This window comes from Temnothorax nylanderi, unplaced genomic scaffold (assembly GCF_030848795.1).
Source record: "Temnothorax nylanderi isolate EJ_2023f unplaced genomic scaffold, tnyl_v1.0 TNYL_tig0046_pilon, whole genome shotgun sequence".
Classification (NCBI taxonomy): Eukaryota; Metazoa; Arthropoda; class Insecta; order Hymenoptera; family Formicidae; genus Temnothorax; species Temnothorax nylanderi.
The window spans coordinates 1,049,980-1,076,633 of NW_027249108.1; the positions used below are offsets into that span (position 1 = coordinate 1,049,980).

Below are 26,654 nucleotides of genomic sequence, written 5' to 3' on the forward strand. Positions count from 1 at the left end.
TATAGGACCGCCTGTCGACAAAGCTATAAGAATAATGGGTATTTCCTATGATAAGGTAATTAGCAGTGTGGCTAAGATACCTTATGTCAGAAATTGTTTCAAGATTAGTTTGTTCGTTAAAAATAAATAATGTGCGTTTATGAAACGATTTTTTCGAAAAAGAAGAAGATTTAATAATGTAGTTTTCTATTTCTTCTATAATATATTGTCGAGAAAGATATAATCATGTTAATTATATTAATGTAAATATATAAATTTTTTGGCTTGAATTATGTATTTGCGATACTTTCGCAGGTATCCTGTGACTATGACACCGTGTTGCACAGTCACTTCAGAAAAGATCAATTTCGCTCTCGAGGCGTGAGAACATTGCAACGATTAGAGAAATATCATATCTATGAATATCTCGGCGATATACCGTAATAAAAATTTGAATTTGTTTTTCTCATTTAAATACGAGTAATAATGGAGTGAATGGAAATGAAATTTTATACTTGTACTTACTAATTAAAGTAAAAATTACAAAAACGTATGTTGCAACAGCAGTGCATTTCTATTTTATTTATAAAAAATTTTAGGAAAACTATTTCACCGCTAAATGATAAAAAATACTACACTGTATACTGAAAACATTGCCCTCATTTGCACTCACTTCAGTTTTATATATAAATTCTTATATATATGTAGCAAAAAATAGATTAAAATTAAATTATTAAATTATACATATTTAAAAGTTAGAATTAATATAAATTATGTAGATAATGAAATGTATAATTTATATCTCCCACGATATTCTAATAGGATGAGGAAAAATTTAGATGCAACTTCGTCTCTGGACTATTGTTATCCTATTTTGGGTAGACTACGCGAATTGGAATACTTGGACGATATCCTAGACGAGATTGGAGTGATAGATCGAAAATATTCAGGATTGTTGATCGAGGTTTGATTTAAAGCTTTCGAAAATAAAGTGAGCGTTTGCAAAATAAAGTTATCATAATCTAGTATATTACAATTATAACAATTAATCCGTTTAATATTTATAATCTTATAATAATATTATAATAATAAAAATTATTTATAAGTATCATACAAGTATCATTATTTGTTGTATGTGGCCATAAAGATAAAAAATTAAGTGATTTAATATGTTAATTTTCTGCAGCATTTGTCCTGCGTATTTTATAAAATTAATCGGTTATTTATCTAGGGAATCGAGAGGTCAGGAAAATCTAGACTTTTAGATGCTTTCGTCACGAGCGTTTGCAACAGACAAATAAGACCAATCAAACTTTCTCTTCACGCGACATACGCGGAAAAGGCTTATTCAGTTATATATCACATTATTCTGCAGGTACAAAACATTTGATTTGCTTTATTATTCTACAAATTTCTCTTTAGAATTTTTCTAAAGAAAAATATGTCTATAGAAGTAGATTTAAAAAAATTGCTAAACTAAGAGAAGAGTTGAGAATTTTGCGCTATTTTGTCCGTTATTCCTATGAAAGGAATAAACGATTTTTAAATTCTATTCTTCGATTTCAGAAGGTAGAAACTCAGCAGCAGAAGTTATGGTTACAATATCTATTTTAGAAGCGAATATCTATCGGTTTTCTTTATTGAGCTAGTTTTTGACACAGAGATAAATGACTTTAGCATTTAAATTCCTCGCAGATACTTGAAGCTGAGGATTGTGAGACGGTTGAGGAACGTGAAAAGGAGTTACTTAACAAATTAGGCGATGTTCTTGCCTTGGAAGATTTTTGCTACCTAAATGTTTTAATGAGAGTTTGTTTTCCTCTTTCTGACGTTTATTGTTCGGATACTGATTGGCGACGTCACACGAAGACTATTGATATCTTTGAAACGATATTAAAGCAGGCAATTATCGTTATTTTATATTGTAAATAAAAGATTTGAGGCACTATTCTAAAATCGGTTTCATGTAAATTGATATGATTATTCGTTATTTACAGCTGAAGACTAAAATCTGCATTTTGCTTGATGACATTCAATACATGGACCACAGGTCCTGGCAGTTTTTGTCATCGGCCCTCGATAACTGTAACATTGTCACAGCGATGACGATGCCGAAGCCAAATTCTTGGGATGACTTATCCCATGTAGAAGCGGAAATTTATAAAGATAAAAGGCTAACGAAACACATATTGCTCGGTCTGAGTGTAGATCTGCTCCCGGTATTTGCGTGTCAATTTCTGAATGTCCTCGCGATACCCAGGAAATTAAGCAGGTTTTCCCACCGTTTATTTTTACGCGGCTAGCGCAGTATCATAAATTTATTAAACAACGACAGGATTCCTATCAGGATTTTGCAAAGACGCAAAGATGGTCACATCGGATGGTGCGAGGCGCTCCTGACGTCAATTCTTCAGAGTAACGGTCTGGACTTCATCAAGATATCGCCCAGGGAAGCGGCACAGCGCGATCTCGTTTTTCCGAATGGCACGCTGGTGACAAAGCTACCGGTTGATCTGACACCGGAGGAATTAGCGCCGCCTTTACCCTGGTCGCAAATGAGCCTTTTGGACATCTGTGTCACGAACGAAAATTACCTTAAGATCACTGGCAAAGATCGCGATATGACAGGCAAATCTAATGTTCAATTAATCCCTTCGTATCACTTCTTGAAATATTTCCGGCATTATAAATCTTTCTTTCCTTATTTAATCTTCCAAGATAGAATGAATAATCACAATGTGTCGAGTGCAATACAATAGTATATTGTGCAACAAGTGCTGGAAGATGAAAATTCACGGGTGCGGAGTTGACGCACGAGCCGAAGGCGAGTGCGGTCACCGCACACGGGAATTTTCAACTTCACGCACGTGTTGCACACCCTATTTTATGTTGCAAGTGCGTGGAAAGTGGTAAATCCCGCACGCGTCGCGTGCGGAATGTGTCACTTTCCATGCACGTGTGACATAAAATAATATTAAATAATAGGCTCGATATTTTTAAGTACACGAAACGTCTTTGCATTCGTACGAAATTATGTTGCTCGAATTCTGCACTAATTTTTTCATTGGAAACTGTCTCAGTTTAGAACTGATGAGCGAGACTTACGATAGAATGAATCCTTACGAGCAAGATTTCATTAAATGCGCCGCCACGCTGGGTAGAGTATTTAAACGGAGCATGATAGAAAACGTAATGATTAATTCGATCCCGCTGCACACCATCAAGAGTGAGTACAATTAATTGCAATTCTCGGGCATCTCATTACAACCAAATTACACGCTAGCTTAGATGAACCTCGCGTAACTCCACAGCCGTTTCCGAGATGATCCGAATGCGGATATTAGAGTGCGCTTCGCTGCAGCGACGAGATTTCCACACCGAGGATCTTATCTTCTGTATAGATAAGAAGCGGCAAACGTTCTCTGATATGCACCACTCGTTGTCCTGCAACTGCCATCATTCGCGTTAGTTCAGTTTCAAAAAGCACTTGAAATATTTCACAGTATATAATATTTAATATTAATAATTATAATTAATAATATTTAATATTAGTTGAAAGAATGATAATGCTTTTATCATTCTTTTAACTAATTCGTCATTTTATGAAAAATCTCGTTTTCAATGAGAAAAAATCGAATTAGCAAAAGATAAGGGAACGAAGGGGATCGCAATAAAATTTGCACTCTTTTGTAAAGTTACATTTTATCGCTTTCGTTATTTATTATTAGAGCAAATATTCCTGTGACTTCCTAGGAGCTGTCATTGGTCATCACCCCTCGCCTCTTTACGCTCACTGTAAAATGCTAGAGTTCAAAGTCGATTCGTTCTACAAAATGATGTACAACGTACAAACGAATGAAGAAAAACAGGAGCACCACACGAGAGCGGCTAAGATATACGGCTTGGACGCTCGAAAGTGCAGTTCCTGTGGTAGCGGCCATTTTCTAAGAATTTTCAGCGAGGATGTTCTTAAAGAAATGGAGGTTATTAGAATTATATATCTTTTTGAGATATAAATAAATTAAGAACCAAAAAGTTGAGTAATTTTTTGAAAATGAATTTTAATCTCTACAATAAAGATGTTTAAAATCCTTTTTCTTTCTTTTTATCTCAAATACATAATTTTACTGGTTAGCAGAATATATAACAGAAAAAAAAGATTTAAGAGCTTGTTCCTCTATATAAACAATGTAACTGTGGGGAAAAAATATAATAAACTCAATAATTTTAAGGTCGGTTTGTTCAAAGATTCTTCAAAGATTGAAAAATTTATAATTTTGCAAAGTTAATTTCTAATCGATATTGCATTAACATTTTATAATTTATTCACACTTTTGAAGTACATTTTTCCAACTTCGTTGGAAAAACTAATTTGTTTAAATGACTTTAGAAGGAAGATATACAGCATGTAGAACAAACACCCAGACTTTCGTTGATTCGTCGTCGAACGGTTATCGAAGGTAAATGGGTTTCGAAACCGAGTATACTTTCGACCAGAACAACTACTGCGGCAAGAAAACAAGGTTCTGTTGTTTGTAGAGTGTCTATTATGCCGACAACTGATGACGAAGATGAAGGTAAAGGGTGCTTTACATTCAGTGACACAAGTCAATACATACGTCATTCTTTTTTCTTGGTCAACAATCAGAAAGACAGAACGACACTTGTTTCGCTAATGGAAAGCATCCGAAGTCAACAAAACACGTTTATTACTTCGAAATGTATCGAATTCAAATGTCACATGTTTTAATAGTTCCGAAAAATGAAGAAAATGAAAGAATGAACAAATCGTTAAAATTTCGAAAGCGGTCTGCGATTATTTCTCCAGAAATGACAATAGATCCTTCCGATCCAAGCTACTTGGAGAAGTTTAGCCATATCGATTATCGTAACTGTCAGTGTGACAATATCATCAGCCATCTTTTCTGGAGATTGCATCTGCACATTGAGAAAAGTGGTAAATTAATATATTCTAACATTGTTTTATATTACGACATTAATTTAAATATAATATATTATAACATATTATTTTATAAAAATAATTTTACTATTTTAAACACAACTCCGTGATATGCGTTACAAAATCGGACTATAATTATTAGCTTACTTTATTAAATTGTACTTTTACTATAGGCGAAATTGGCAAAGTACTCGAGTTTTTTATCGAGTATAGTGCCGGAGTGATCCAGATTGCGCAACCCCTTTACGCGCTTAAGCTGCTTTCGATCGCCGCTGAAAGAAGTAGGGCCGCCGAAGTGGACGAGTGGATTGATGAAAGCGCAGAGGACAGTATCACGGATAAAGGAATTATTCTAGCTCTAATGGGTCCGCGAAACTTGACGAAATATTCCGCTGAAAAACTTCTTTTAAAGAGAGATCATCACTGTTTATCATATATATTATAATATTGATCATATTCAGGTGATGCTCACATCGCGCTGGGAAATTACGATCAAGCTAAAAAATACTATCTCTCGGCGGTGAGACTGCGAGGTAGCCTACCCAGATTGGAGAAAGGCATCTGTTACAACGTAATATCAAAAATGTTTTGTAAACTGCAAGATTACCCTCGCTATACGATTGATGAGGAGTCAAGGGGACTCATTGTAAAGAAATTCGAATTGGCGTCGTATCTGCGACGTCTTTGCATCGTGTTTATGGTACGTAGCGAATTATTAAACTGATGCAGAGAGTTTGTCCTTTAAATACTTCACGTTAGGTAAATTTTAAAACAGAGGAAAGTATGGTGAATGTAATTATTTGCATAACTTTTTTTACAGATAGACAACAAATTGAAAACGGCGCAGTCGTTTGCCTTGAGAAGTTTCAAGCTCGCTTTTCTAAGCGTTAACAATTTTCTAGAGAAAGGCGAAATATATCTTGCGACAGTACGAGTTTTGCATTGCACAAGAAACATTAAGCTAATACGACATATCGAGAGACCAATGCTAATCACAATAAGAAGAAAAGTTAGCTGGAATGATGCCGAGGAAATAGCGATGGTGGCAAATATTTATCTAACAATGTATCAAATTAGGTATAATTAGGTATATTGTTTTAAATTTTACGCGGGAATTAATTTATGTGCTTTAAACTAATTTATTCGCATGTGAAAATAAGAGTATTAAGAGGCGAATTGGAGGAAGCCGTAGACATGGGTATAAAAGTCTTGAAAATATCTGCAACATTGCATCTTAATAAACTGATGCTGATCACTGTGCCCTCGTTAATTCAGATAATGGTACTATTTGAAATTAATTCGCTTATGAATTTCTTGTGTTGTGCGTGTAAATTTTCTAAACGACGCAAAGGTTCAAAATATTAAAAAAGACAAATTAATCTTCCGCATATTTTAACATTTTTACATTGATATCTTTTGGATTTTTCATTATTTGGAATTGGAATAAATATTATTTCATTTTTATTTACATAATATTTTTTTGTCGATCAGCTATGGACCAGACGTGTCAATGAAGCTGTCGATTTGATGCGGGAGCTGTACTTTTTAGCAGACGAGGACATGGATTTGTCAGCCAAGACGTGGTATTACGCTCTTTCCTTAGATCTCATGCTGGATGCGGGAATAATATTGGAATCATATGAGACATCTTATAACTATTATGAGAAATTTATTGGTAAGAATTGTAGCGCAGTTTGTATAGATATCTTAGAATTCATATAAATCATTATTTCCAATTTTCTACAGAGGACATCCCACAATCATCAATGTTTTAATAAATTTAAATGTTATTTTATTAAATTTTAATTTATTAAAACATGCATTCTGGAGATTAGTTATGTAGAAATTCCTAAAATGAAAACAATGGTTTTTTTGAATTACGTGATTAAAATTAGTCAATAATATCGTGTAGAGTTTACACATTTAGGCCACATTTGCGCTCACTCATATATCGATCTTTCGTATGACATTCTTGCAATGACATTCATATTAGGATTTTCTACTCTAATTAATTGTTCTATAATTAAAAAAAAATTCAAACTGTTCAAATTAATTTTCTACTCTAATAAAATTACTTCAACTATAATTAATATACTGTTAAACTATTGCATTGTGATTGTGGAACAGCTTAGGCATAAGCATAAGTCATTTTTAAAACGGTGCAGTTACTTTGTTCGCGATTATATATACGATAGCTTACAAATAGCGATAGATTCATACCAGTACCCCTATTCTGTAACTCTTAACGACAGTGTCGGTATCGTTATGTTGTCGTTGCGCAGGTATACTATATGGAAAAAAAGCTGCGCAACGACGATATAACGATATCGATACTGTCGTTAGAGTTACAGAATAGGGCTACAGGCACCGCGACATTTTTTACGATCTTTTTTTTAACGAGAGTGTCATCCACTTTATCGCGACAAAACCTGAGTCGTTCTTAACGATCGATAGTTTGAAACAGTCAGTCATCGTCAGTCATTTATACCTACTTTCGATTGCGAGCGGTTTGAATCACGGTGAATTGTAACTCTAAATAAAAGAATTCGATCCGGAAAACTCTCGCCATTCGGTCTAGTTCTAAGTTCGAAACTTTGTGTAAATTTATCGTTTTCTTTTTTTCCCTTTTGTATACTTCGGCTGTTCCACAAAGTGACGCGGCATTTGCTTGGAATTTTGCATATCGTCCCATTTATCTTCATTTTCCTTTTTTACATATTTTGACATATTTTAACTCGAAAGAACGACTGTGCAGCTTACAGATCGAAATTTTGCGTATGGCGCGATCCTCAAAGTCTGTGCCGCTTACTAACAAGTCTATGGATGTACCAGCTGAGAATGTGAGTATTTATTTATTTTCTCCGGTAAGTTTCTGCAATAAATCACGAGTTGGCTCCATGTAAAAAAACTTTTTCCTACTCCACGTAACGGACTTTTAGCTGTTACAATTGCTTTATATATACGCTTCTCAAAAATTCATTAATCAATTCCAAGCTATCCATCTCTTCTTTTATTTTAACCTATAGTGATTTAGGATTGTCTGAACAGTGAATAACTAATGTTCAATGTGTTGTTATATAATTGTTGTAAAATAATAAAAAAATGAAAAATATTGTATATTTGCGGTAGGGGACGTACGGTTGACGCGATTGCGTACAGCACGGAAAAATACGTGAAAGACGTTACCTGGCATGACTTTTCTCAAATTCTCACTTGCAGCAAGGTATACTTAAATTCTCGAACGTTCACATTTTTCATTTTTTGTTATACATAGATTAAGGATTTGTCGATTTTTTTTCTTAAACAACTTTAATAATTTCTTAAACCTTATGATTTTACAATTTCTACCACATAAAGAAAATATATGACTAATTGTGTGTCTCTTGCTATTATTAATTATCAAATACAGTAATAATAATAACTTTATTTATTGAGTGCAATATTCAGGGAAAACAAAAAGTGAATAGATATAGCGATTGTGAACAAAAATGAGATTACAGTTGAAATATTACAAGGATAAAAATAAATTACATTATATTTATATATTATAATAAATAATATGTTTTTCCTATCTAATAAGCAATATAAAAGAAACAATTTTGTTTCAATACAGCGCTTTAATGCATTTTTTTAGGGACTTGAGTGTTATCTGTTGATATTGCTGCGCTGCATCAATACGAAGCGCTCTAACGAGCTACTAAATCTGATTCAAGATATTTCCAGCATTATCAAATGTCTTAAAAACAATTCCAAGCATGCGAAAGTCATAAAACCACGCTTATATCTGCTGATGGCATACTTGAATGTTCTTCGGGGCCGCAAATCGAGCACGCGAATCTGTTTGTACAAAGCACAAAAATTCGCGACCTTACAAGAAAACCAATTGATGATGGCATGGATCATACAAAATAGAAGGGTAATAAAAATGAAGAACAACTAATTTTTATTAGTTAATAAATAAAATGAAATTAATAAAACCATATTTTGGCAATATTGGCGGATAATGATAATTGACGGGTAAATAAGTGCTCTAAACGGTCCAATAAACTTTTTATTGCAGACGTGGAAGGAGAAAATTTATAATAATATGGCGCGATACTGGCTGGAGCACGTTGGATCGGCAGATATCGTGGTTTGGCAGTATATTCGTAACTTCAACGTCGATACCTGGTCCACTATCCTTTATCCTTTATCGACGCCTGATGCACATTTATAACAAAGGATACGAAAGCGCAATCTCCTATTTAGCATATTATTATCGTGTCATATTAATCTATCGCAATCCACGATTATATCTGCACAGATGCTGGTTAAAAACGGAAAAAGAGATATTCTAGCGAAATATTTATTTATTAAAGGCATATTACATTTTTACGTTCTAGAAGATAAACACGACGATCCCCTCGTGCGCACGATACTTCGTCGAGGTGAAATTTTCTCAGTTTTTTTTTCTTATTTTTCACAAAGTGACCACCGCGCATGATGAATCTCGATCTCGACCGTCGCGAGTTTCGCTTAAATATGTTTCCGGCGACCGACGTTTACACATACATCTCGACGATTAATTATTACGTAATTGCGATTTAATTAATTGCTCTATTTGGCCGAATTTGGCCGAGTACGCCAAGGATGTTTGCGAATTCGAGAAAGAAGGACGTAGAAAAGGAGAAAGAAAGAAAGAAAGATAAAGAAAAGAAGAATTTGCGAAAGAGAAAAATGAGGAGATAGCAAAAGAAAAGCGAAAAGGGAAATTTGTTCGAGAAATCGACCCTTTGACGATCCCCGCTGGCTTTCAAAGAGACAAAGGAAAGAAGAGTAGATACACTTTAGGTATTCTCCGCGTAACCTTACACACACGATCTTCTCTCTTTCTCTCGTCGCGATGATGTCTTCAATTTAATTTAATTTAATCTAATTCGTCTCATACACTATAATCACTCTGCGAGCCCCAATCGCTTTATTTTCAATATTAATATCAACTTACCAGCCGGCTCATAATCGCTTATAGAAAAGATATTGGCCAATAAAATAATCTATATGTAGACTTACGTGCTAAATACTTTTTTTTCTCTTGGAACAAACTCCGAGCTGTCATGAAACTTCCGTTCAGTTACAAATCTGCCAGTTGACGCATATAACAATATCTCGATTCGTTTAGAGATCCGGTAGAGCTGCGGGGCGCGATTCTAATTTGATCCGGCGTGAAACGGGAACTTTGAGAGATTCTACTCATAAAACTTGCATCGGCGTACTCGGCCCGAATGTGTCCGCTCGGACACGCGCGTGTAATACTTGAAGTTACCTATCCGAACAGAAGAGTGTCTCCCCTCGCGCGCTACCACAATGCTTCCCAAACAATTCGAAAGTCCAAAAGATGTCTACGTCTAAAATATACGTTTAAAAGGCGTCTAAAGCACGTCCGATAGATTCGGATGTTCCTCGGACGTCTGAGAGATCGAGAACTTCTCTCAGACGTCCAAGAGACTCCCACGTCTGGAAGATTAAGATCTCGTTTAAGCATGTCGATCGCGTCTTTTAGATATTCGCGTTGTCTGGGTCCGCTGCTCGTTCGACGGGACTCTCCCCGATCGCAACGAAGTTTGAAACTTCCCTCCGCATAACTCATTCGTGGGCGTCGACTTCGTTGTCGATGCGACTGCTACGTATACCGGTCTTGCCTGTCCAAGGATAAATGTCCGGGCATGCTTGGCAGGTCTTCATGTATCTCACCCCACTCTTGTGCCAAAGATTGCAGACCCTCGGGTTGTTGCACTTCTTGGGTCGGTCCTGCATCACATTCGCCATAACGTAATGGAGTTCTTAGACCGTGCAAAGTTGCACGTAAAATAAAGCTAACTCAAGGATCATTGTTATTATTGTTATTAAAAATTTCAGAAATATTATTAACTCTATAAGATGGTAATTTTAAGCTGGAATTTTGATTTTTAATTATTATGCAATGTTAAGTATTTAATACATTTTAACTGCATCGAAGCTAAACGTTCGAAAGATTTGTTACTCTAATTTAAAAAATATTGGAAGATAATATTTCAAATTTCTGGAATAAATTTATTTGTGAAAAGATTTCGGTAAGCTAAGAGTTAAAGAACTGATTACGAGTCTCACCGGATAATGGCATCCAAAGGGTTCGAACGTGTGCAGGAGCGCCAGAGGCGTTGGGTTCCTTATCCATTGTAGCGCCTGCCAATTGGTAATTACCCATACGTCGTCCATCGCGACAATGGTGTCAAGAAACGATAGAAAACCTTCTTTATGATGCGGCTGAGTAAACCATGCGGCATGGTAGAACAGACCGAAAGGCGCCCTGTGGAAACGCGTCAAATTATAAAAATATTCGCATAAATAATTTGCAAGGTAAAAAGAGTCGTAAATTGTTTAATTTTCAATTCCAATGTAAAAGAGAATTTTTTTTACTCACAAATAATTATTTTCCGTAATTTATGAGCCTTACATTTTATGAAAAGAAATTAGAAATTTATGTGAAAGGAATAATGATTAAAAATACGTTGGACAGGGAAATTTATTTCATGAGTTTTCTCAATTGCGTTTGTCTAATAATTGTATGCGCGTAGAGCGCGAATCACTTTACTGACCTATTAGTCGTATAATGCCTCTCGAAGTTCTTAATGAGCATCTTGTATACGCCGTCCGGAGTCGGTGGATTACTGCAGGCGTCTCCCATGGAGCACCTACCTCCATTGAGATCTTGCCACATTACCATAGGAACTTCCCACAATCCTGGATAGGATCTCGTGGGACAGGGCGGTATCATGCAGTCGTGGAAGAGCTTGTAATCCAACGTGTACGGCCAACTGGGCGGTCGGTTCTCATAGATGGGCATGGAGGAGTCATACGTGAAATTTGTATCCCAGAGCATTTTGAACATATTGTTCCCGCCGACCTGCGCCACAGGGGAGCGTAAAGCAGCGTTACACACAGCCGTAAATTGCTCTCTTGAACGGTGACGAAATCGTTCACCGATCTTACAGAGTGGTTTTTGTCGAGCGGAATCATTCTAGGATACTGCTATCGCGTATCTATCTCTTACGTAATATTACGAAAATAAGGAGAAGCGATAAAAAGTTAGAGGATAATTACCGACAAGAAAGGTGCCCTCATTCCTTTGACGTCCTCCAGCTTGACGCCTCCGTATGCAGCCAGAATTTCGCGTTGCCCAGCAACTTCTCGCGCCCACTTTCGCGCCGAAAATTGTTCGCCGAAACTGTGCCTGTTGCGAGGATTTATCATCGTGTCGATCACTCGGGTTACGAAGAGTTAACTCTCTCACGGCGCACCGATCATAACGTCGGCACGTCGTGACGACACGTCGGAAACACTATTTTTTTTTCTTTCATTTTCTTTAAATTTTGATTACATAATCACGTCTCTCGTTTACCTCTCGGCTTTTGCAAAACGACGATATCGACGTACAAAAGATGATGATTTCGCAAGAGCCGTGAACGAGCGTGGTTGTTATGTCATTATGTTACGTGCATTACGTGCCTTTTATATATATTTACGTATCTCTTATAAATTTGATATAAAAGCAAGAAAACGATAACAAAATTAAATATAAGAATTTCCGAACGTGTGTCGAGCGTCACTTCAATTATTCAACGTTCAAAGCGGAAGCGATTTGTCGATTGATCCAGTAAGCGTGAGGATGACTTATTAACTTCTTCATTAGAGAAACAAACTAGCGTTAGCTTCAATACGTGTAAAAAAAGGCGAGATAACTACTTGACGCATTTAATGATGATAATTAATTTACACTTATCCGCATGATATTAGTGCGTTGATGATACGAGTGATTGTCAGATAAGGCATGATTATTCGAACTCGAGCGGCGTTTATTTTACGGGCAAGAATAAATTGGAAATCTCAGTAATTAACTACTGACATTGTATACTTTACTTATAATTATTGTTATTATTATTATCACATAGATCACAGATAGCGTAACTCGGAACTATTGATATTTAATTGTGTAATTAACGCACAATCCATACGTTCTTTTTCTGAATGCTCGAACGACCCAGTTACTTGGAAACATAATTACTATAATAAGCATCAACCGCGAGAGATTTAAAAAATCTCCCGATCGTGCAGAGATATACGAAACAAAGTGTCAGGCAGTGTCAACAACCGCGAGATTGCGTAATTTATCGCGCGCGTGTGGTTCGTTTAATTAAATTGTAATAAAAACCGTGTGCCACTTCTCCTGCCCGGCCGCGGCGCCGCGGAGGCGAGATGTTCGCAGATCGGTACGGCGCGTCTTAATGACGATTCGATTACTTACGAGACCGTGTGGGAGGCAATCTCGTGGCCCGAGGCATAGAGATTTTGAACCTGGCTGTAGTCGGTCCACTCGTGGGACACGTAGAAGGTGGCCGAGATGGGACAGCCGTTGGGGTTCTTTCGTCCCTTCTCGAACAGGTCGGCATAGAGACCCTTGTTCAAGTCGTTCACGGAATCGTCGAAGGTCAGGAGAACGATTTGCGGTATTTCCTCCGGTAGGTAGTCACCTGTTCGTTTCAGGATCCCGTTCAGGATTCAGGATACGAACGGAGGGACAGGAGGCGGACACGAGAGAATCGGGACGCGCGTTCGAGATCGTGTTGAGATGTATGTCGTAGACGTTTTTTTTTCGAGTATCGATGTGATAGTTTTTTTGAAGTGTTTTTTTAATGATATGTGTGAAGATGTGTCGGTTAGAGTGGCGCGTGATGGGAATGAGGAGGCGAGGCGTGAAAAGAGAGAGAGAGAGAGCGAGAGAGAGAAAGAACACACAAGAGAAGGAGTTAGTACACGCGACACATCATCATTAGTATACACGACACAGGTGTGTCGTACGCGGCCGGTGAAACCGCGGTTTACGGCGTATTACTATCGGACCCGGCGATCCCTCGTTCGAGAGATCGTCGATCTCGTATTTGATGAAGGTACACTTGCGGTTTCACCGGTCGTACGCGGCAATAATATGCGTTTTCATCGTCCCCACGGAGGATCCTCTAATTGCGCGATGCCACTTTCGAAGGTGCACTTAGAGTGTTCTTAAAATAGCAGGCAGAAGTTCGCGAGCAATTTACGCGGCCGATCTTTGAAAACTACTTAAGGATCTAAAGACCCCGAGGACACAAAGATTTATTAAATCGCAGTACTTGAAGTTAAAAAAAAAACCCAAAATCTCTCCTTTCTAACGACAGTTTAAATATTAAATGAAGCTGAAGAGCTCGTGGATTCTAGAATCTAAAAAAATTCAAGGAAGTCGAAGAGATTCTCTTAAGTATATCTCTAATAATCAAGAAATTCAAGAATTAAATCTCCTGTGAAATCAGCGTAGTTCAATTACTAATCCAACCGCACCGAATTAGAGGATCCTTCGCGGACAAATCATTTTCCAATTCAATGCCCGCTCGAAGCGTTCTCCAGGCGGTCGAGTGGACGGGCGACAAGTAGAAATCATTACGTTAATCGTACACACGTGGCGAACGGAGAAACAGACGATGAATGACGTTCGATGCGAGCTTCGCTCCTTTGGTTAAAAATAGCACGATGAATGTGTGAAATTCCCCGGTGTTAATGAAATTTGCGCTTGCTTTCGTGATACGTTTTTTTTCTTATTATCGACTTACGAGACCGTGTGAGAGGCCATTTCGTGGCCGTCCGCATAGAGATTTTGCACCTGGCTATAGTCTGTCCATTCGTGCGAGACGTAAAAAGTCGCCGCGATCGGGCAGCCGTTCGGATTCTTACGGCCGTTTTCGAACAGCTCGCTGTACAAGGGTTTGTTAAGGTCGTTTACAGCGTCGTCGAAAGTGAGCAGAACTATCTGCGGCGTCTGCTCGTTCGGAATACCACCTGTGCGTCACAGTTGCATTATGTAGCTCGCGATACGATTGCCGAAGCTGCGTCATTCCTCAACGGGATCAAGAAGTAATATTTCTATAACGCTTAGCGCAATCACATCTTTTCTAAAGATGGAAACACTATACTGTCGATTTCAACGAGGTATAAGATTGAAACAGTCTACTGGATCAGGTAGCAGGCATTCGCCAATGCGTGATCATATTTTAATATCCTTTCTTTCTTATTAATTTCAAATGCACTATTTATATAAAATTAACAACACTTGCGTTATCGAGATCTTGATTATGTAAAAAAAAATAATATTACTTCGCATGAAAGTTGAATAGTCTTGGTCAGACAGTAATTCTTTTGCAAAAACTTTATAAGTTAGTTCTCAGACATTAAAAGTGTTCTCTATTAGGCATTGAAATTTTCGAAGAAATCCGAATTAAAAGTCCCAGCAGCGAGATCGTAACACGCGCTCCCTTTATCTTCGAGTCGCTGATGCAAAGAAACGGTTCTGCAGAAGTTATCTCGCCGGGCGAAAGTGAGGCGACACTAAACGATCCGCGTATATAACGATATCGAAATTTTACGGTCGCATTTTATGCCAGTAAATAAAGTAATCGGGCATCGATTGGCCGTCCGACGAGCGCCTTCCGGCAATGCAAATTGCTTTCAATTTCGAAGGGCGACGCGCGCCGCGAGCGTATCGAGCGTAGATCTGTTTCACTTTCGAGCGTGCTATGTAACGGTCGCTACGTATGTAACGTTAGAGAATCGGAGAAAGTCACGGCGAGGCCGTCTAAACCGTTCGTCAAACTTAACATTCGCGGCGCGCGACCGCCTTGCGCAATCCCCCGCGGATTTTTCGCCCTGACAATTTCGCCCGCGATCGAATCGCGCCTTCGTCACGATCACCCGCGCCCCGATCGGCCGTCCACCGTCGCGTCGGAAGGCGACGAAATTCGGCGACCTTCGAACGAGATCTGCTTTCCAAGACGTCCCACTTCCTCATTTACATTCAGCCGGCAAGCGCCCAGACTTCCGGCACGCGGAATGCAAACTTTTCCGTCTCGTGTTTCTCTAGTTCGCAAAACGTCATTTCCGGTCTACTTAAGTGATACCGGAATGATCTGATCGAACTGATTGTTTCGAAAACGAGAGTTTAAACAGTTCGTAGCATCCATCAGGGATGCAAATTTCACAGTTACTAGTTTACTTTAGCCGCGACTTTACAGAAAAGAAAGAAGTGTCAAATCAAGACTTATAATACTCGTATATACGCAACAATCTATAATCTTGAAATGAGATATATATTGCGTTAAATGCGCGCGCGAAGAAAACTTGCTTGTGTAGTCCAGCCAAGAAAAAATAGTAGAAATAAAAAGTTGAAATTCTTATAAAATGTTTATGGATTGTTGCGTATATACGAGTACATAAGTTTTTATATTTGACGTTTCTTTTTTGTTCTGTGTTTAAACCACGTAATTTTGCGTTCTGGACACATAAAGATATCTCATTACAATCAAGGCTGAGCGTATCTAGAGTAGGTTTAACAAATCACACTGCGTGGTTTTTACGGTAATAAGACTGATTATCAATGCGTCGCTAAATTACCTGGTATATCGGAGCCGCCGCAGCTGCAGTCCGGAAGCAAACAAACGTCCCTACGGCACTTGGCCGCCGGTTTGTCTACCTGCGGCGTCGGATAGATCGGCGCCGGTCTCACTGGAGGATACCTGTAGATGTCAACGAACTCCTGCGCCTTCGAGACTATCTCAGTGGACGGCTTCAAGGTGGGTCGAGATCGCCTGGAAGTGAATTAATTAGAGTCGAAAGGATTAAATCGGCGTTAAAAAGAAATCGTCGGATAATACTGTTCCGCGTTTAAGAAACCGAATTGAAAGTGAGTAGCGCTCGGTGTGCTGCGTATCATCATGATACGCTCGCGGATTTATGGAGTGGCACGAGTTATACATCAGCTAAATCATGCCCCGTTGAAGAAAGTGAATTGACAATGAACTTACGGCGGCGCCGTGCCCCGATGGATCTGCTGCGGCCGACCTCGGCTGAAAAGAGAAGAGAGGATGAAAATTGGAGCGTAAGATAAGATCTGGAGGATTTCCGGCGGCGGTGAATAAGGAAAATCGCACGTTTACCGCGTCGCGGAGAAAGCGAGGGGTCTTCGTTTTGCCGAGAGCCCGGCGAAATCGGGTCTCGGCCGACGGAAATCGGCACAGGGACGTCCTTTTCGTGCGTCGCGCCATGCGCAAGCCCGGTATGACGATTAAAGAAAATCATTCCGCGGCTCTACTCGACCAAGATATTTAAATCTGTCCGACATAAATGGCGTCCTCGGAATCGCGCGGTGTAACCCGAAAAGTTATTCGGAACACGATAAAAAGAGTTGGCGAGGCAGCCTTCGTAAAGCACATACGAGACGGATAAATTTCGGCTTTCGAATGGAAATAAATCACCTTTTATGATTTCATATTGAAGGCCGAGATAATATTTATGAGCTCTGCGAGATTTGTTCGTTCTTTTACGTCGCAGATGTAGTTGTAATAAATTTGAACATATTTTACGCCATTTAAAGCTACACGCTTATCGCGGGGAAAAGTTAATTAAGTCCGAGCGTTATACCTCGGTGCGTTGACGGTGTAAGGTCTGCTGGTCGTGCTGGGAGTCTGCGTGCTCGTGGTCAGCGGTATAAAGGTGTCCACGATGACATTCGGCGTCGTCACGTGAACCACGGGTTGGCTGAGTACGTTCGTCCTGCAAATAAAAATTAATCGAATCGTGACGTCGCGTAACCGTCCAGATCCGTCCCGTTATCCGGATAAAAACCGGCGGGACGGGTCTTGAATCGACTCGATGCTCTCGCACGCACGGTGACTATTTTTAAATGGTGATTAGACGCGACAACCTCGCGCGATCGCGTCAACATCGACACTTGAGATGATAAATTGCTCGAGAGAGGTGCATCCATCAGCGAGGATGCGGTAGGCACGAGAGAAATAATTTCTTAAAATAACAGCGAGTTTAAGAGATACATTATCCTTTGTACATTATTAAATGCGTATACTGTTGTGTCACAAAAGAACACAGGATTCAATTTAATCAGAATTAATTTAGTCTTGGAGAGAAACGTAATGCGATAATTTTCCAATAAAACTCAACAATAATTACATTTAAACGCAATTCTAACAATCATTACATCATTACATAAATATCAATTATGGGATAAAATCACGTTTGAATCTCTCGTTGTGATATATTGACAATTAAGAAAGAAGCAATTTTCTTACCTGTACTGTTGACCATCGGAAATGCGGAACTTGTTCTTGTTCAGCTGCGCCTAAAATATGAAAAAAAAGATATCATTTTTAGATGCATGCAAAATGAAGGTCTCTGTCCTTCTGATAAAGGTGAAACAATTTTAATAATATTGTTTAATCTGTTGCGTGGGACATGTATTCACACCTGATTCTCGTAGATATCGTAGTCTTGCACGTCGTGATTCAGATTGTACTTGTCCGCCTCGTTCACGCCGACCTTCTTCGGCTTCTGATATTGCTTCGTGTTCACCTCGCTAATTTTCACGTTTGGCTGTTGCACCGGCACTGATTGATTGATGGTATATTGATTGTAATCTACGTAAAATAATATAAGGTCATTGGAGATCGCGTTAATGTGTTTGCAAAAAATTAAGGTAGCTATAATTAAGTTATCGCTATATTTTTCAACGTTATTCGTTCTATCTGACATATTTAACAATTATCAATCAAAACTAATTTAAAAAAATAGACTTAAAAATAATGAAATGCAGGTTAAATCGTAACGAAAGATTTCATTTAAAGTCTCAATTTTTCAAATTTTGCGTTTTGTCCAAGGCACACAGACCTTGAAACACAAATAACAAATATTCGGAACAGTACAAAGTTACTTTATATAGACATTGTTCGAGATTTTTAAAAGTAATTCAGAAGGTTGCCTACCATCGTCTTTATAAATAGAAACGTCGTCGTCGTAAATCGTGTAATACGGATAACTCTGATCTGGATCGCTGTAATAAGCCTTGGACAAGACCGGTGCCACGGTCGAGGCCAGTGTTTTAGCAAGCCTCGACGACTCGGTGGTTGGAACAGACGTTCTAAAGTGTGAAGAAAAATTAGCGTGGCAAAAAGGTAAACTCTGTTTTCAATTGCTTTCACGATGAAATGTGAAGCGTATCAAGATATCATTTTATTACGTAAAATTTCAATCAAGAGAGAGATATCATCGGAAAGACGGTTGATTGCTGCGTTAACGAGGGATTTTAAAGTTTCGCAGAGAGAAATCACGGTCATCAAATTAAGAAGTCTTACTTAATCGCGACGAAAACCATTTTCTTTTCTCAAGAGTCATTTGTAACTTCGTTACCAACCTGTAATGAGATTCGGCTTGGGCACGTGCGCTTACCAGGCTGTCCTTCTCCCTCTCCTAGAACACACGCGACACCATCAACTCAATGGTAACCTTGAATTGCCGCATGCGTTGCTAATTGATCAAATTCACATTCGACGTTAAACGGACGCGTCCGTCGCCTATTCAATGTAACTTTCTATTTGCGTTTTCTCTCAAAAAGAACCGTCAATAACTCTGTAATCATTTATGTGATTGAGCCACGAACTGCAACATTGAATGGCATTATGACACGTCCATTATTACTAAAACTATTTAGCTACTTGTTTAATTGTTTATAATTATTTTAATCTATATTCTGATTAATTAGAAAATATATTCCTTCAAGAAGAGGATTATTTATTAAAATGTATATTTTTGGATATTATTTAGATAATGATTGTATAGAATTAATTGAGCCAGCTTAAGGTAATTAAGCTAATTAATAAAAAAAACATCAACGGTACCGCGACTCACCGATATTATATTCCGTCGTAGACCATCGCGGTCGCGCTGCACCTGGCCGATCGTCGAAGGTTGTCCCCGGTACACCCGTTGCTGCCGATCGTTCTCGACCTCCGAGGCGGGACCGTACTCATCCTCATGGTAATTGGTCCTCGAGTGCTGTCGCTGTCTCAGTTGCCTCTCGGTGATCTGCGAGACCGGCGGCGACGCGGTTGTAACCGAGATCGGCTGCCTCTGGATCGGTCGTTGCTGCTGCTGCTGTTGCTGCTGATCTCGTAATTGCTGCTGTTGTTGCCGTTGTTGCTGTTGGTGTTCCTGGAGCGTCTCGAGTTTCGCGGATCTACGGATTGTGACGGTTCGATTTTAAGAGCAATCGCCGATTTGGTCGCGAGGATAAGATTCATTTTTTAGGAAAGCAAAGTTATGCACCAACGAGATTTCTTCTTTACTGAATGTTTTATAATATCAACACACGGAGAATCGCACGTAATACTAATGCTGGCAATCGCATACAAATATCTGGTAAACGAGCGGGCCTACATTTCCGTACAAGAGTCGCATAGAAATAACACAAGAGAATATAATAAATATACCCAGTCGAGGAAGCAATGTTCAGAATTTCAAGTATCCGCTTTCGTTTCTATGCCGTTTGGAAACTAACCGTGAGACAGTCTAGACGCGCTAAAAATTCTCGAGGAGACGTCGCACATCGGCGATAATATATGTAACCGCGGAATTGTCTTCCTAAGGATTTTTTTTTTAATGGCAAGGACACCCGGAATTCGCGACGAAGCGAACCGTTGAGAAACTCTTTCCCGATTGCTCGTGCACAATACAATTAATGAGTATCCAGCCTGCGCGTTGCCCAACTTCGGTTTTATGTAACGGAGAGACCCGGCTGTCGTTCTTGCTCGAAAAGATCCGATCTCGCATACAAATACGTACACGTTTTTATTTACGCATGCAACAAACAAGGCAAATTAATTAATTTTAACACGTACAGCTCGGCTTGCTCGGTCCGTTTTACTTTCCTTGAACTTTCGTCTGCTCGAGAGTAATAAAAATGTCATCTGTATATATACCTTATATACGTTTCTCAGTTTTCGCACGCGTTTTAATAGCAACGATGAACAACAATGAGTAACGAAAAAGCAATGACTCGGCGGTATTATTTTCTGAAATGTAACAAGCCCGCTCGAACGGATTCGCGGCGTTTATTTTAATCGCAACAATTAAATTTTAAATTGGAGTAATTTATGTTGGAGAGAAATAATAATAAGAAACGAAAGTGAGTCCGTAAGGGTTTACAGGCGGAACGAAGTGGCCTCTAACAACGAGCCTGTCGTTCGAGCGTACGTTATTTTTTTTATCGGCGCATAATACCGCCGATATATCTCTTTTGCCACATTGAATCGAGAGTGCGCGCTCGAGTATTGCGCGCGAGATTATTCGACGCGTCCGCAGCCGAGAAAACGCGATCGCGAGGTTGTTCTATCGAAACTAATGGCTCTCCCCGCGAGTCTCCTCCGCGCTCGCCATCCAATCTACTCTAGTCGCCTTAATCGACCGCTGTTTCTCTTTCTTTTCACTCTCACTCTCGCCTTTTTCTCCCATCGGCTGTCGCGAGCGTGGGTGAAGCTCGCGAACGCGCGTATATGTGCCTGCGCGAGCACACTATTGTTTTGCAATCGCGACGAAAACTAAATCTCACGTGTGGAATGCAATGCTCTACTACTCATATCGTTTTTGTAGCGAGACACACTTTGCAAAAAAAAAAAACACTTTGTGTACGCGACGATCCATGTACTTATTGCAACATGGCATGTACAGCGAGAAAATAAAATAAAATAATGCCAGTGCTAAAGACAATCTTATAGTAAAATGTATTCCCAAAAATATGTAGAACGTTATATTAATGCGAATTTATAATTATTGACATACATAATTGAAAATTACGCTGCGGAAATATTTCTCAAGGTATTCCAGCGAATGTGAGATATCGAAATAATCACAACTCACCTCTCCAAAAGGGGATCCTCCTCGGCCTCCTTGTTGGACGAATGTCCCTCCGGGCAGCCTACGTTTCGCGGCCAGTCACATGTCTGCAAGTCGTGGCTGGAGAAAGAAGGCAAAAAATTAATTCGGATTTCTCAGTATCGGATCGTTAATGTTCATTAGATACTACGGTCTTACTGGCGAACACGCGAGTTCTCGTCGAAGTCCGTCGTATCATTAAAATTACATTTGCACTACGCGAGAGACGTATCGCTTCCCACTTCGCTTATTTCACATTACGTTTCTTTATACACAACTTGACATTTTTCCCTCGGTTACGCGAAAATTATCCTACACAGTTCTCTTCCGCTACTTACGCGTCACGCTAATTAAGGCTCATTTACTCGCCGTAAGTAAAAACGCCGTAAGTAAACGTACGACATACATACGACGTAAAGTGCAAAGCTTTTATTTTCGAATTAACGCGAATGTTCTTGCGGTTGCTCCTGCGGTATAAATGATATTTAAATAGCATTATGACACCTAAGAATTATCAAGGCAATTCTGAGATTATAATTCCTAGATCCAATCATCCGCTAAGCTTCCCATCGCACGTACAATCCGTAATGAAATCGTAATTAAGTGGTAAAATGTCCAAACGACTCATGCAAGACTCGAGAACGAGCGTTTCCCGAGAATTCCGGACCCCAGACCCGTCTATCATCGAGAGAGCCGCGTTTGGCGCGTCGCTCCTGGAACCGCCGCGCCGCGCCGCGCCGCGCCGGCCGTCTCGATCTCACCCGTACTTGGATATCGCGTTACCATTAAGCACCTTGGGCTGTATTAACCGGCTTCGGCGCGGCGAACTCGTTCACGCTCGCTCGTATCGGGCGAGGTGTGGCTGGATCGATTTTTTTCCTTTTCTCCAGGGTTACGCGTACGACCCCCTTTTACCGTGCAAATACAGACGGCGGATTGAAAGTAATTCATCGCGGTCGGTCGAATATCGGCCTCTCGGGTCTCGTGAAAGACATAAGAGAGCTGATAACGAGATGACATTCGCGTTCTTACGTGCCGAGACACGTGAGTTGCATCTAACTCATGGTTTGATAAACTAGCTTCACGCTATTCGTTTAAACTCCATTCTTGGAGGATACCCCGAGGAATACATTTTCCGCGGCGCGTCGAATTTTCGATCCGCGGCTGCGCGCTCGCGGGAAAGTGCGATTCCGTACGCGCGGCAACGCGAAATCTCTCACGAATCTCGTAATGCAACTCTGGGAGCGCGGGACGGGTCGCGCGCATCCGGCCCCCTCATATATGTACGCCCGCTCGACGATTGCACGCGTACGCCCGATTCGGCGCATCCATTAACGCTCCCGTTCGCCTAATTTCACCTAACTTCGCTAATCCGCGACCGTATTAGCCGATCGGTCGCGGTCGTCAGGACTGGCGCGGAGTCGTTTCCACGGTGCGTTGCTTTTTTTCCTCTCTTTTCTCTCTTGGGGAACGCACTCCGCGAAGGTGATCGCGAACGCGGTCGTCGACCCCCGCGCCTGCCGGCAGAAACTCCGGTAACGAGTAAAAGAATTCCTCACGTCGACCATCTTCTATTATCTCGCACGTAATCTTAGAACTCGCGAACGCTTACACGCGGCATTTTTAATGTCCCGACACTAAACGTTAACGTTGCTGCGGCAATGTTTTGCGGCGAGATATCAATATTATTTTTAGAATCATAGATTTTCCACGAGATTTTCTTTCGCAAATCCGAGCGGAACAAAGACGAGACGCGTTTGATTTCTCCACGCTAAGTATTAATTAAAAAAAAAAACGTTCTTTTTAAAATAAAATGAAATCGAGTCCACGCTTTTCCGTACGGACTTGATTTTTCCCTTTCGCTATTTTTTTCCAACATATTCGTGCTTCTAGCCTCGCGTACCTGTACATGAGGCCTCCCGTGCAGGACTCCAGCAGGGCGCCGCCGAAAACGCACACATAATACTGCGTGCAGTCACGCGGATGGGGATAGTATCCAAATTCTTCGGGGCACTCAAATTCCAGGACTGCCTCATTTCTGCTGGCTCTCGCGCTTCTCGGAGTATTCCGTTGACATCCTGGAACAAAAAGAAATGCCTTTCAGTCCAAAGTCTAAAACATCCGCAGGTTGTTCAGTCCTTCAGCGTACAACGTATCAGAGGACTTAATTAATTTGATGTCAGTAACCTCGTTAAAGACCAGCAAGGTCCCCTATCTTTTGCCGAATCACAAATGAATTATCGTCAGATCAAAATTCGCGTCTTAAATCCCCCGCGGGTCTCTATCCGATTATACAATGCATATCCGAATCGGACATGCGTCTGATCCTATCGGAGCTTATACGGCCTCTGGCATAGTCTATCCGATCCTAGATCTCCATGGAATTGCGAAATAACATTTTTATGCAGCCCGCATTGCGAAACGGTAGAACAAAGAAAGTCATATAGGAACATAGTGCGGATTAATAGGCCCCGTACGGATATACCTATAAAACCGACAACGTTTGTTTTAAGATTGGCAAAGGTTATTGTTGCTCCTTGCGGTCGGATTACCGTGCAAGATAAACCTTCGTTAATTTCGTACAAGTTTTTTCATTTTACATATGACATAATACATATAACGCATTTCAATAAAATTAGGATAAACTCGGGTAGGATGGCCATAAAGGAAAGATAGCCAACCCATGTTCTCTCAATCTAGCTCGCCATGAAACATCGAATGAACATGGGCTGGCCATCTTTCCTCTACATATGGTCATCTTACCCAAGTTTACCCTACTTTCTAAAAATAAATTTCTTTTAAAGTACATTACTTTGTAAAATTGATACACATTTAGGTAATAATCAATTAATAAAACTTAAGCTCTTAAGTAAATATATTTTATTCAAACAAAACGGTTTTTATTAACGTTTTCATGTTTGATTCATACTTCAACTTGAAATTTCATCCCTCTTTAAGAATTGAACTCCACGTTATGCATGAGCCAATAATTTCAGCAGCTGAGAGCACGACGTAAATGTAGATTAATCAATTATACGGACAAAGCGTGCGTCAACGTGTTGGTGTAAATTATGATTACAATCTATTTATTCCGACGTGGGGCGAGTCGGGCCATGAAATGTCGTAAACATTTTCAGCTTCGAACGAGCTTGACATGATTGCTCGCCGTATATCATCGTGTACCGCTTGTCCTACTCGCGTGTTGAAACTCGAGCGCGATAAATGCGGCTGTGGGTTGTGCAACGGAAAAAGTAGCCGGATTTTTGGTCGACCTTGCACTCACGCACAACGTGGCTATATCGAGCGTTCGGCTATAACGTCCGAACGTGCTTACCGGACCGCCCTGGCTCGAAAGGACGGTGACTGACTCGCTTGGAGAAACGCTCTCACGACAGTCTCGACAAGGATATCGGCGTGGTAAGGTGGAGAACGTGAAAGACATAGAAAATGCGTCGCGCGTGGAGAAGCCGCAACAATGCGGAGGCATTAATTTTCCCGAACGCAACGTAGGCACGCAAAACGACACGCACGAGGAAAAACGGCGAGGCGGTATATATGTACGCGCGACGCGCATCTCGCATTGCCCGGGTTTCGCAATCCGTGCCTCTCTCGCAAGAGGAAGCTCGAGAGAGCCTCTGGGGTCTTTCACGGCGAGGTTTTCCCTCTGATTATAGAGCCCGGGTTGATTAATAAGCGCCCCTGGAAACCGGGATAATTGCGACTTAATGAGAAAACGTGCAACCGTGGCCGAAGAATGGATAATCGGCGTTGTCGGAAGCGCGTTCCATTCCTCAATCATCGGCGGAAAAATGAGACAGAAAAAAAGATTTAAAAAAAGAGACAAAAAGCGTATTACCAACGACGGGACCGACTACACCGTTAAATATTATAAAGGATAAAATTTAAACCAATACCTTAAGTTAAAATAACATTTTGTTATTTGTAACTATACCATGCACTGAAAAAAAAATACTTAGATCCACACACACACACACACACACACACACACACACACACACACACACACACACAAGAAAATATTTTTTCACATAGTACCATCTAAGTATTTTTTTTCAGTGTGTGTGTGTCGAAATTTATTGTCTTAACATAAAACAATATTATTTTAACTCCATTGGTTTAGTTAAATTAACATATTGAGCAGGAGCAGTGGCGACCTGTAGGAATGGTTAAAACTGACTCAAATTGGGTATGATTTGACACTACGAATTTGACAGTGTGACCGGCGCGCGACGGATGGAGCATCGTGAAAGCGAGGTGAAACAGCACTCGGAGATGTGCGCGCACACATCCGCGTTTTCCAACGTTTTCCGCGTTGTCTCGGATGGGACGCGAGCCGGACGGCTGGATTTTTAGTCACGCGACGCAAACGCGGGACAAAAGAATTATTATCGCTATTGCTTGACAGTTTTTTGCTTTCCAGAAGCCACGCCAGCGTTTGCGCGCGACGCGAACGCGAATCGCGACGTGTGGTGCGCGCGGCCACGCGTAGGTGCTTCTAGCCTGTCCGAGTAGCGTTCCGAATGCAGACGTCTGCTTCCCATACGCATGTACGAAACCATTGCGCAATCATCAGCGGGTATGCACTCTATTATGATGAGCAATAACGAATTTGTCTGAATACCGGGCGCGCGAGCGTGCATTATCGTCACGGCGATTAAAAATTAGGTAACCGGAGTGGGAAAAATGAGGGAGATCTCGCTTTTGATCGCTGGGAAGGAGAGATCGAGAATGCCAGATTGATTTCCAGAGAATGCGACTAATTAAGTGAGCGCGCAACCGCGCGGAATGAGCGGGATACGAGGGAAATTAATTGCTACCCCCCCTTCCGCCCGGTTAATTCGCGATGCCCGGGATAATGGCGACGAGTTTTATGCGGTAT

The 26,654-nt window shown here is 40.3% G+C and overlaps 2 protein-coding genes across 3 annotated transcripts in view; one reads left to right on the forward strand and one right to left on the reverse strand.

The window, feature by feature from the left end:
- The first annotated feature begins 7,524 nt into the window (after positions 1–7,524).
- Positions 7,525–9,313, forward strand: LOC139772091 (uncharacterized). The gene is made up of 4 exons (XM_071705443.1): positions 7,525–7,779; positions 8,069–8,162; positions 8,574–8,855; positions 9,000–9,313. The coding sequence occupies exons 1-4, from the start codon at positions 7,763–7,765 to the stop codon at positions 9,153–9,155; spliced, it is 549 nt and encodes a 182-aa protein (XP_071561544.1). The 5' UTR covers positions 7,525–7,762; the 3' UTR covers positions 9,156–9,313.
- Cda5 (Chitin deacetylase-like 5) overlaps positions 9,271–26,654 on the reverse strand; it is a 50,813-nt gene continuing 33,429 nt past the window's right edge. Inside the window, exons 2-16 of one of the 2 annotated variants that reach the window (XM_071705442.1) lie at positions 23,658–23,832; positions 21,740–21,835; positions 19,733–20,060; positions 19,239–19,294; positions 18,811–18,965; positions 18,296–18,465; positions 18,121–18,170; positions 17,456–17,587; positions 16,840–16,881; positions 16,430–16,623; positions 13,260–13,485; positions 12,059–12,188; positions 11,554–11,861; positions 11,066–11,264; positions 9,271–10,726 (exon numbers count right to left, since the gene is read on the reverse strand). In XM_071705442.1, coding sequence (XP_071561543.1) covers positions 10,562–10,726; positions 11,066–11,264; positions 11,554–11,861; positions 12,059–12,188; positions 13,260–13,485; positions 16,430–16,623; positions 16,840–16,881; positions 17,456–17,587; positions 18,121–18,170; positions 18,296–18,465; positions 18,811–18,965; positions 19,239–19,294; positions 19,733–20,060; positions 21,740–21,835; positions 23,658–23,832 — 2,426 coding nt within the window. In that variant the 3' untranslated portion in view covers positions 9,271–10,561. Of the gene's footprint in view, positions 10,727–11,065; positions 11,265–11,553; positions 11,862–12,058; positions 12,189–13,259; positions 13,486–14,595; positions 14,822–16,429; positions 16,624–16,839; positions 16,882–17,455; positions 17,588–18,120; positions 18,171–18,295; positions 18,466–18,810; positions 18,966–19,238; positions 19,295–19,732; positions 20,061–21,739; positions 21,836–23,657; positions 23,833–26,654 lie in introns of both variants that reach the window. The other variant, XM_071705441.1, reaches the window with a different exon arrangement.

What these genes read in the sequence shown, in the direction of transcription:
- LOC139772091 (XM_071705443.1), top strand. An exon ending in AAATTCTCACTTGCAGCAAG is followed by an intron (nt 8,163 to 8,573) that starts GTATACTTAAAT and finishes GCATTTTTTTAG; the next exon opens with GGACTTGAGTGTTATCTGTT. An exon ending in GGATCATACAAAATAGAAGG is followed by an intron (nt 8,856 to 8,999) that starts GTAATAAAAATG and finishes TTTTTATTGCAG; the next exon opens with ACGTGGAAGGAGAAAATTTA.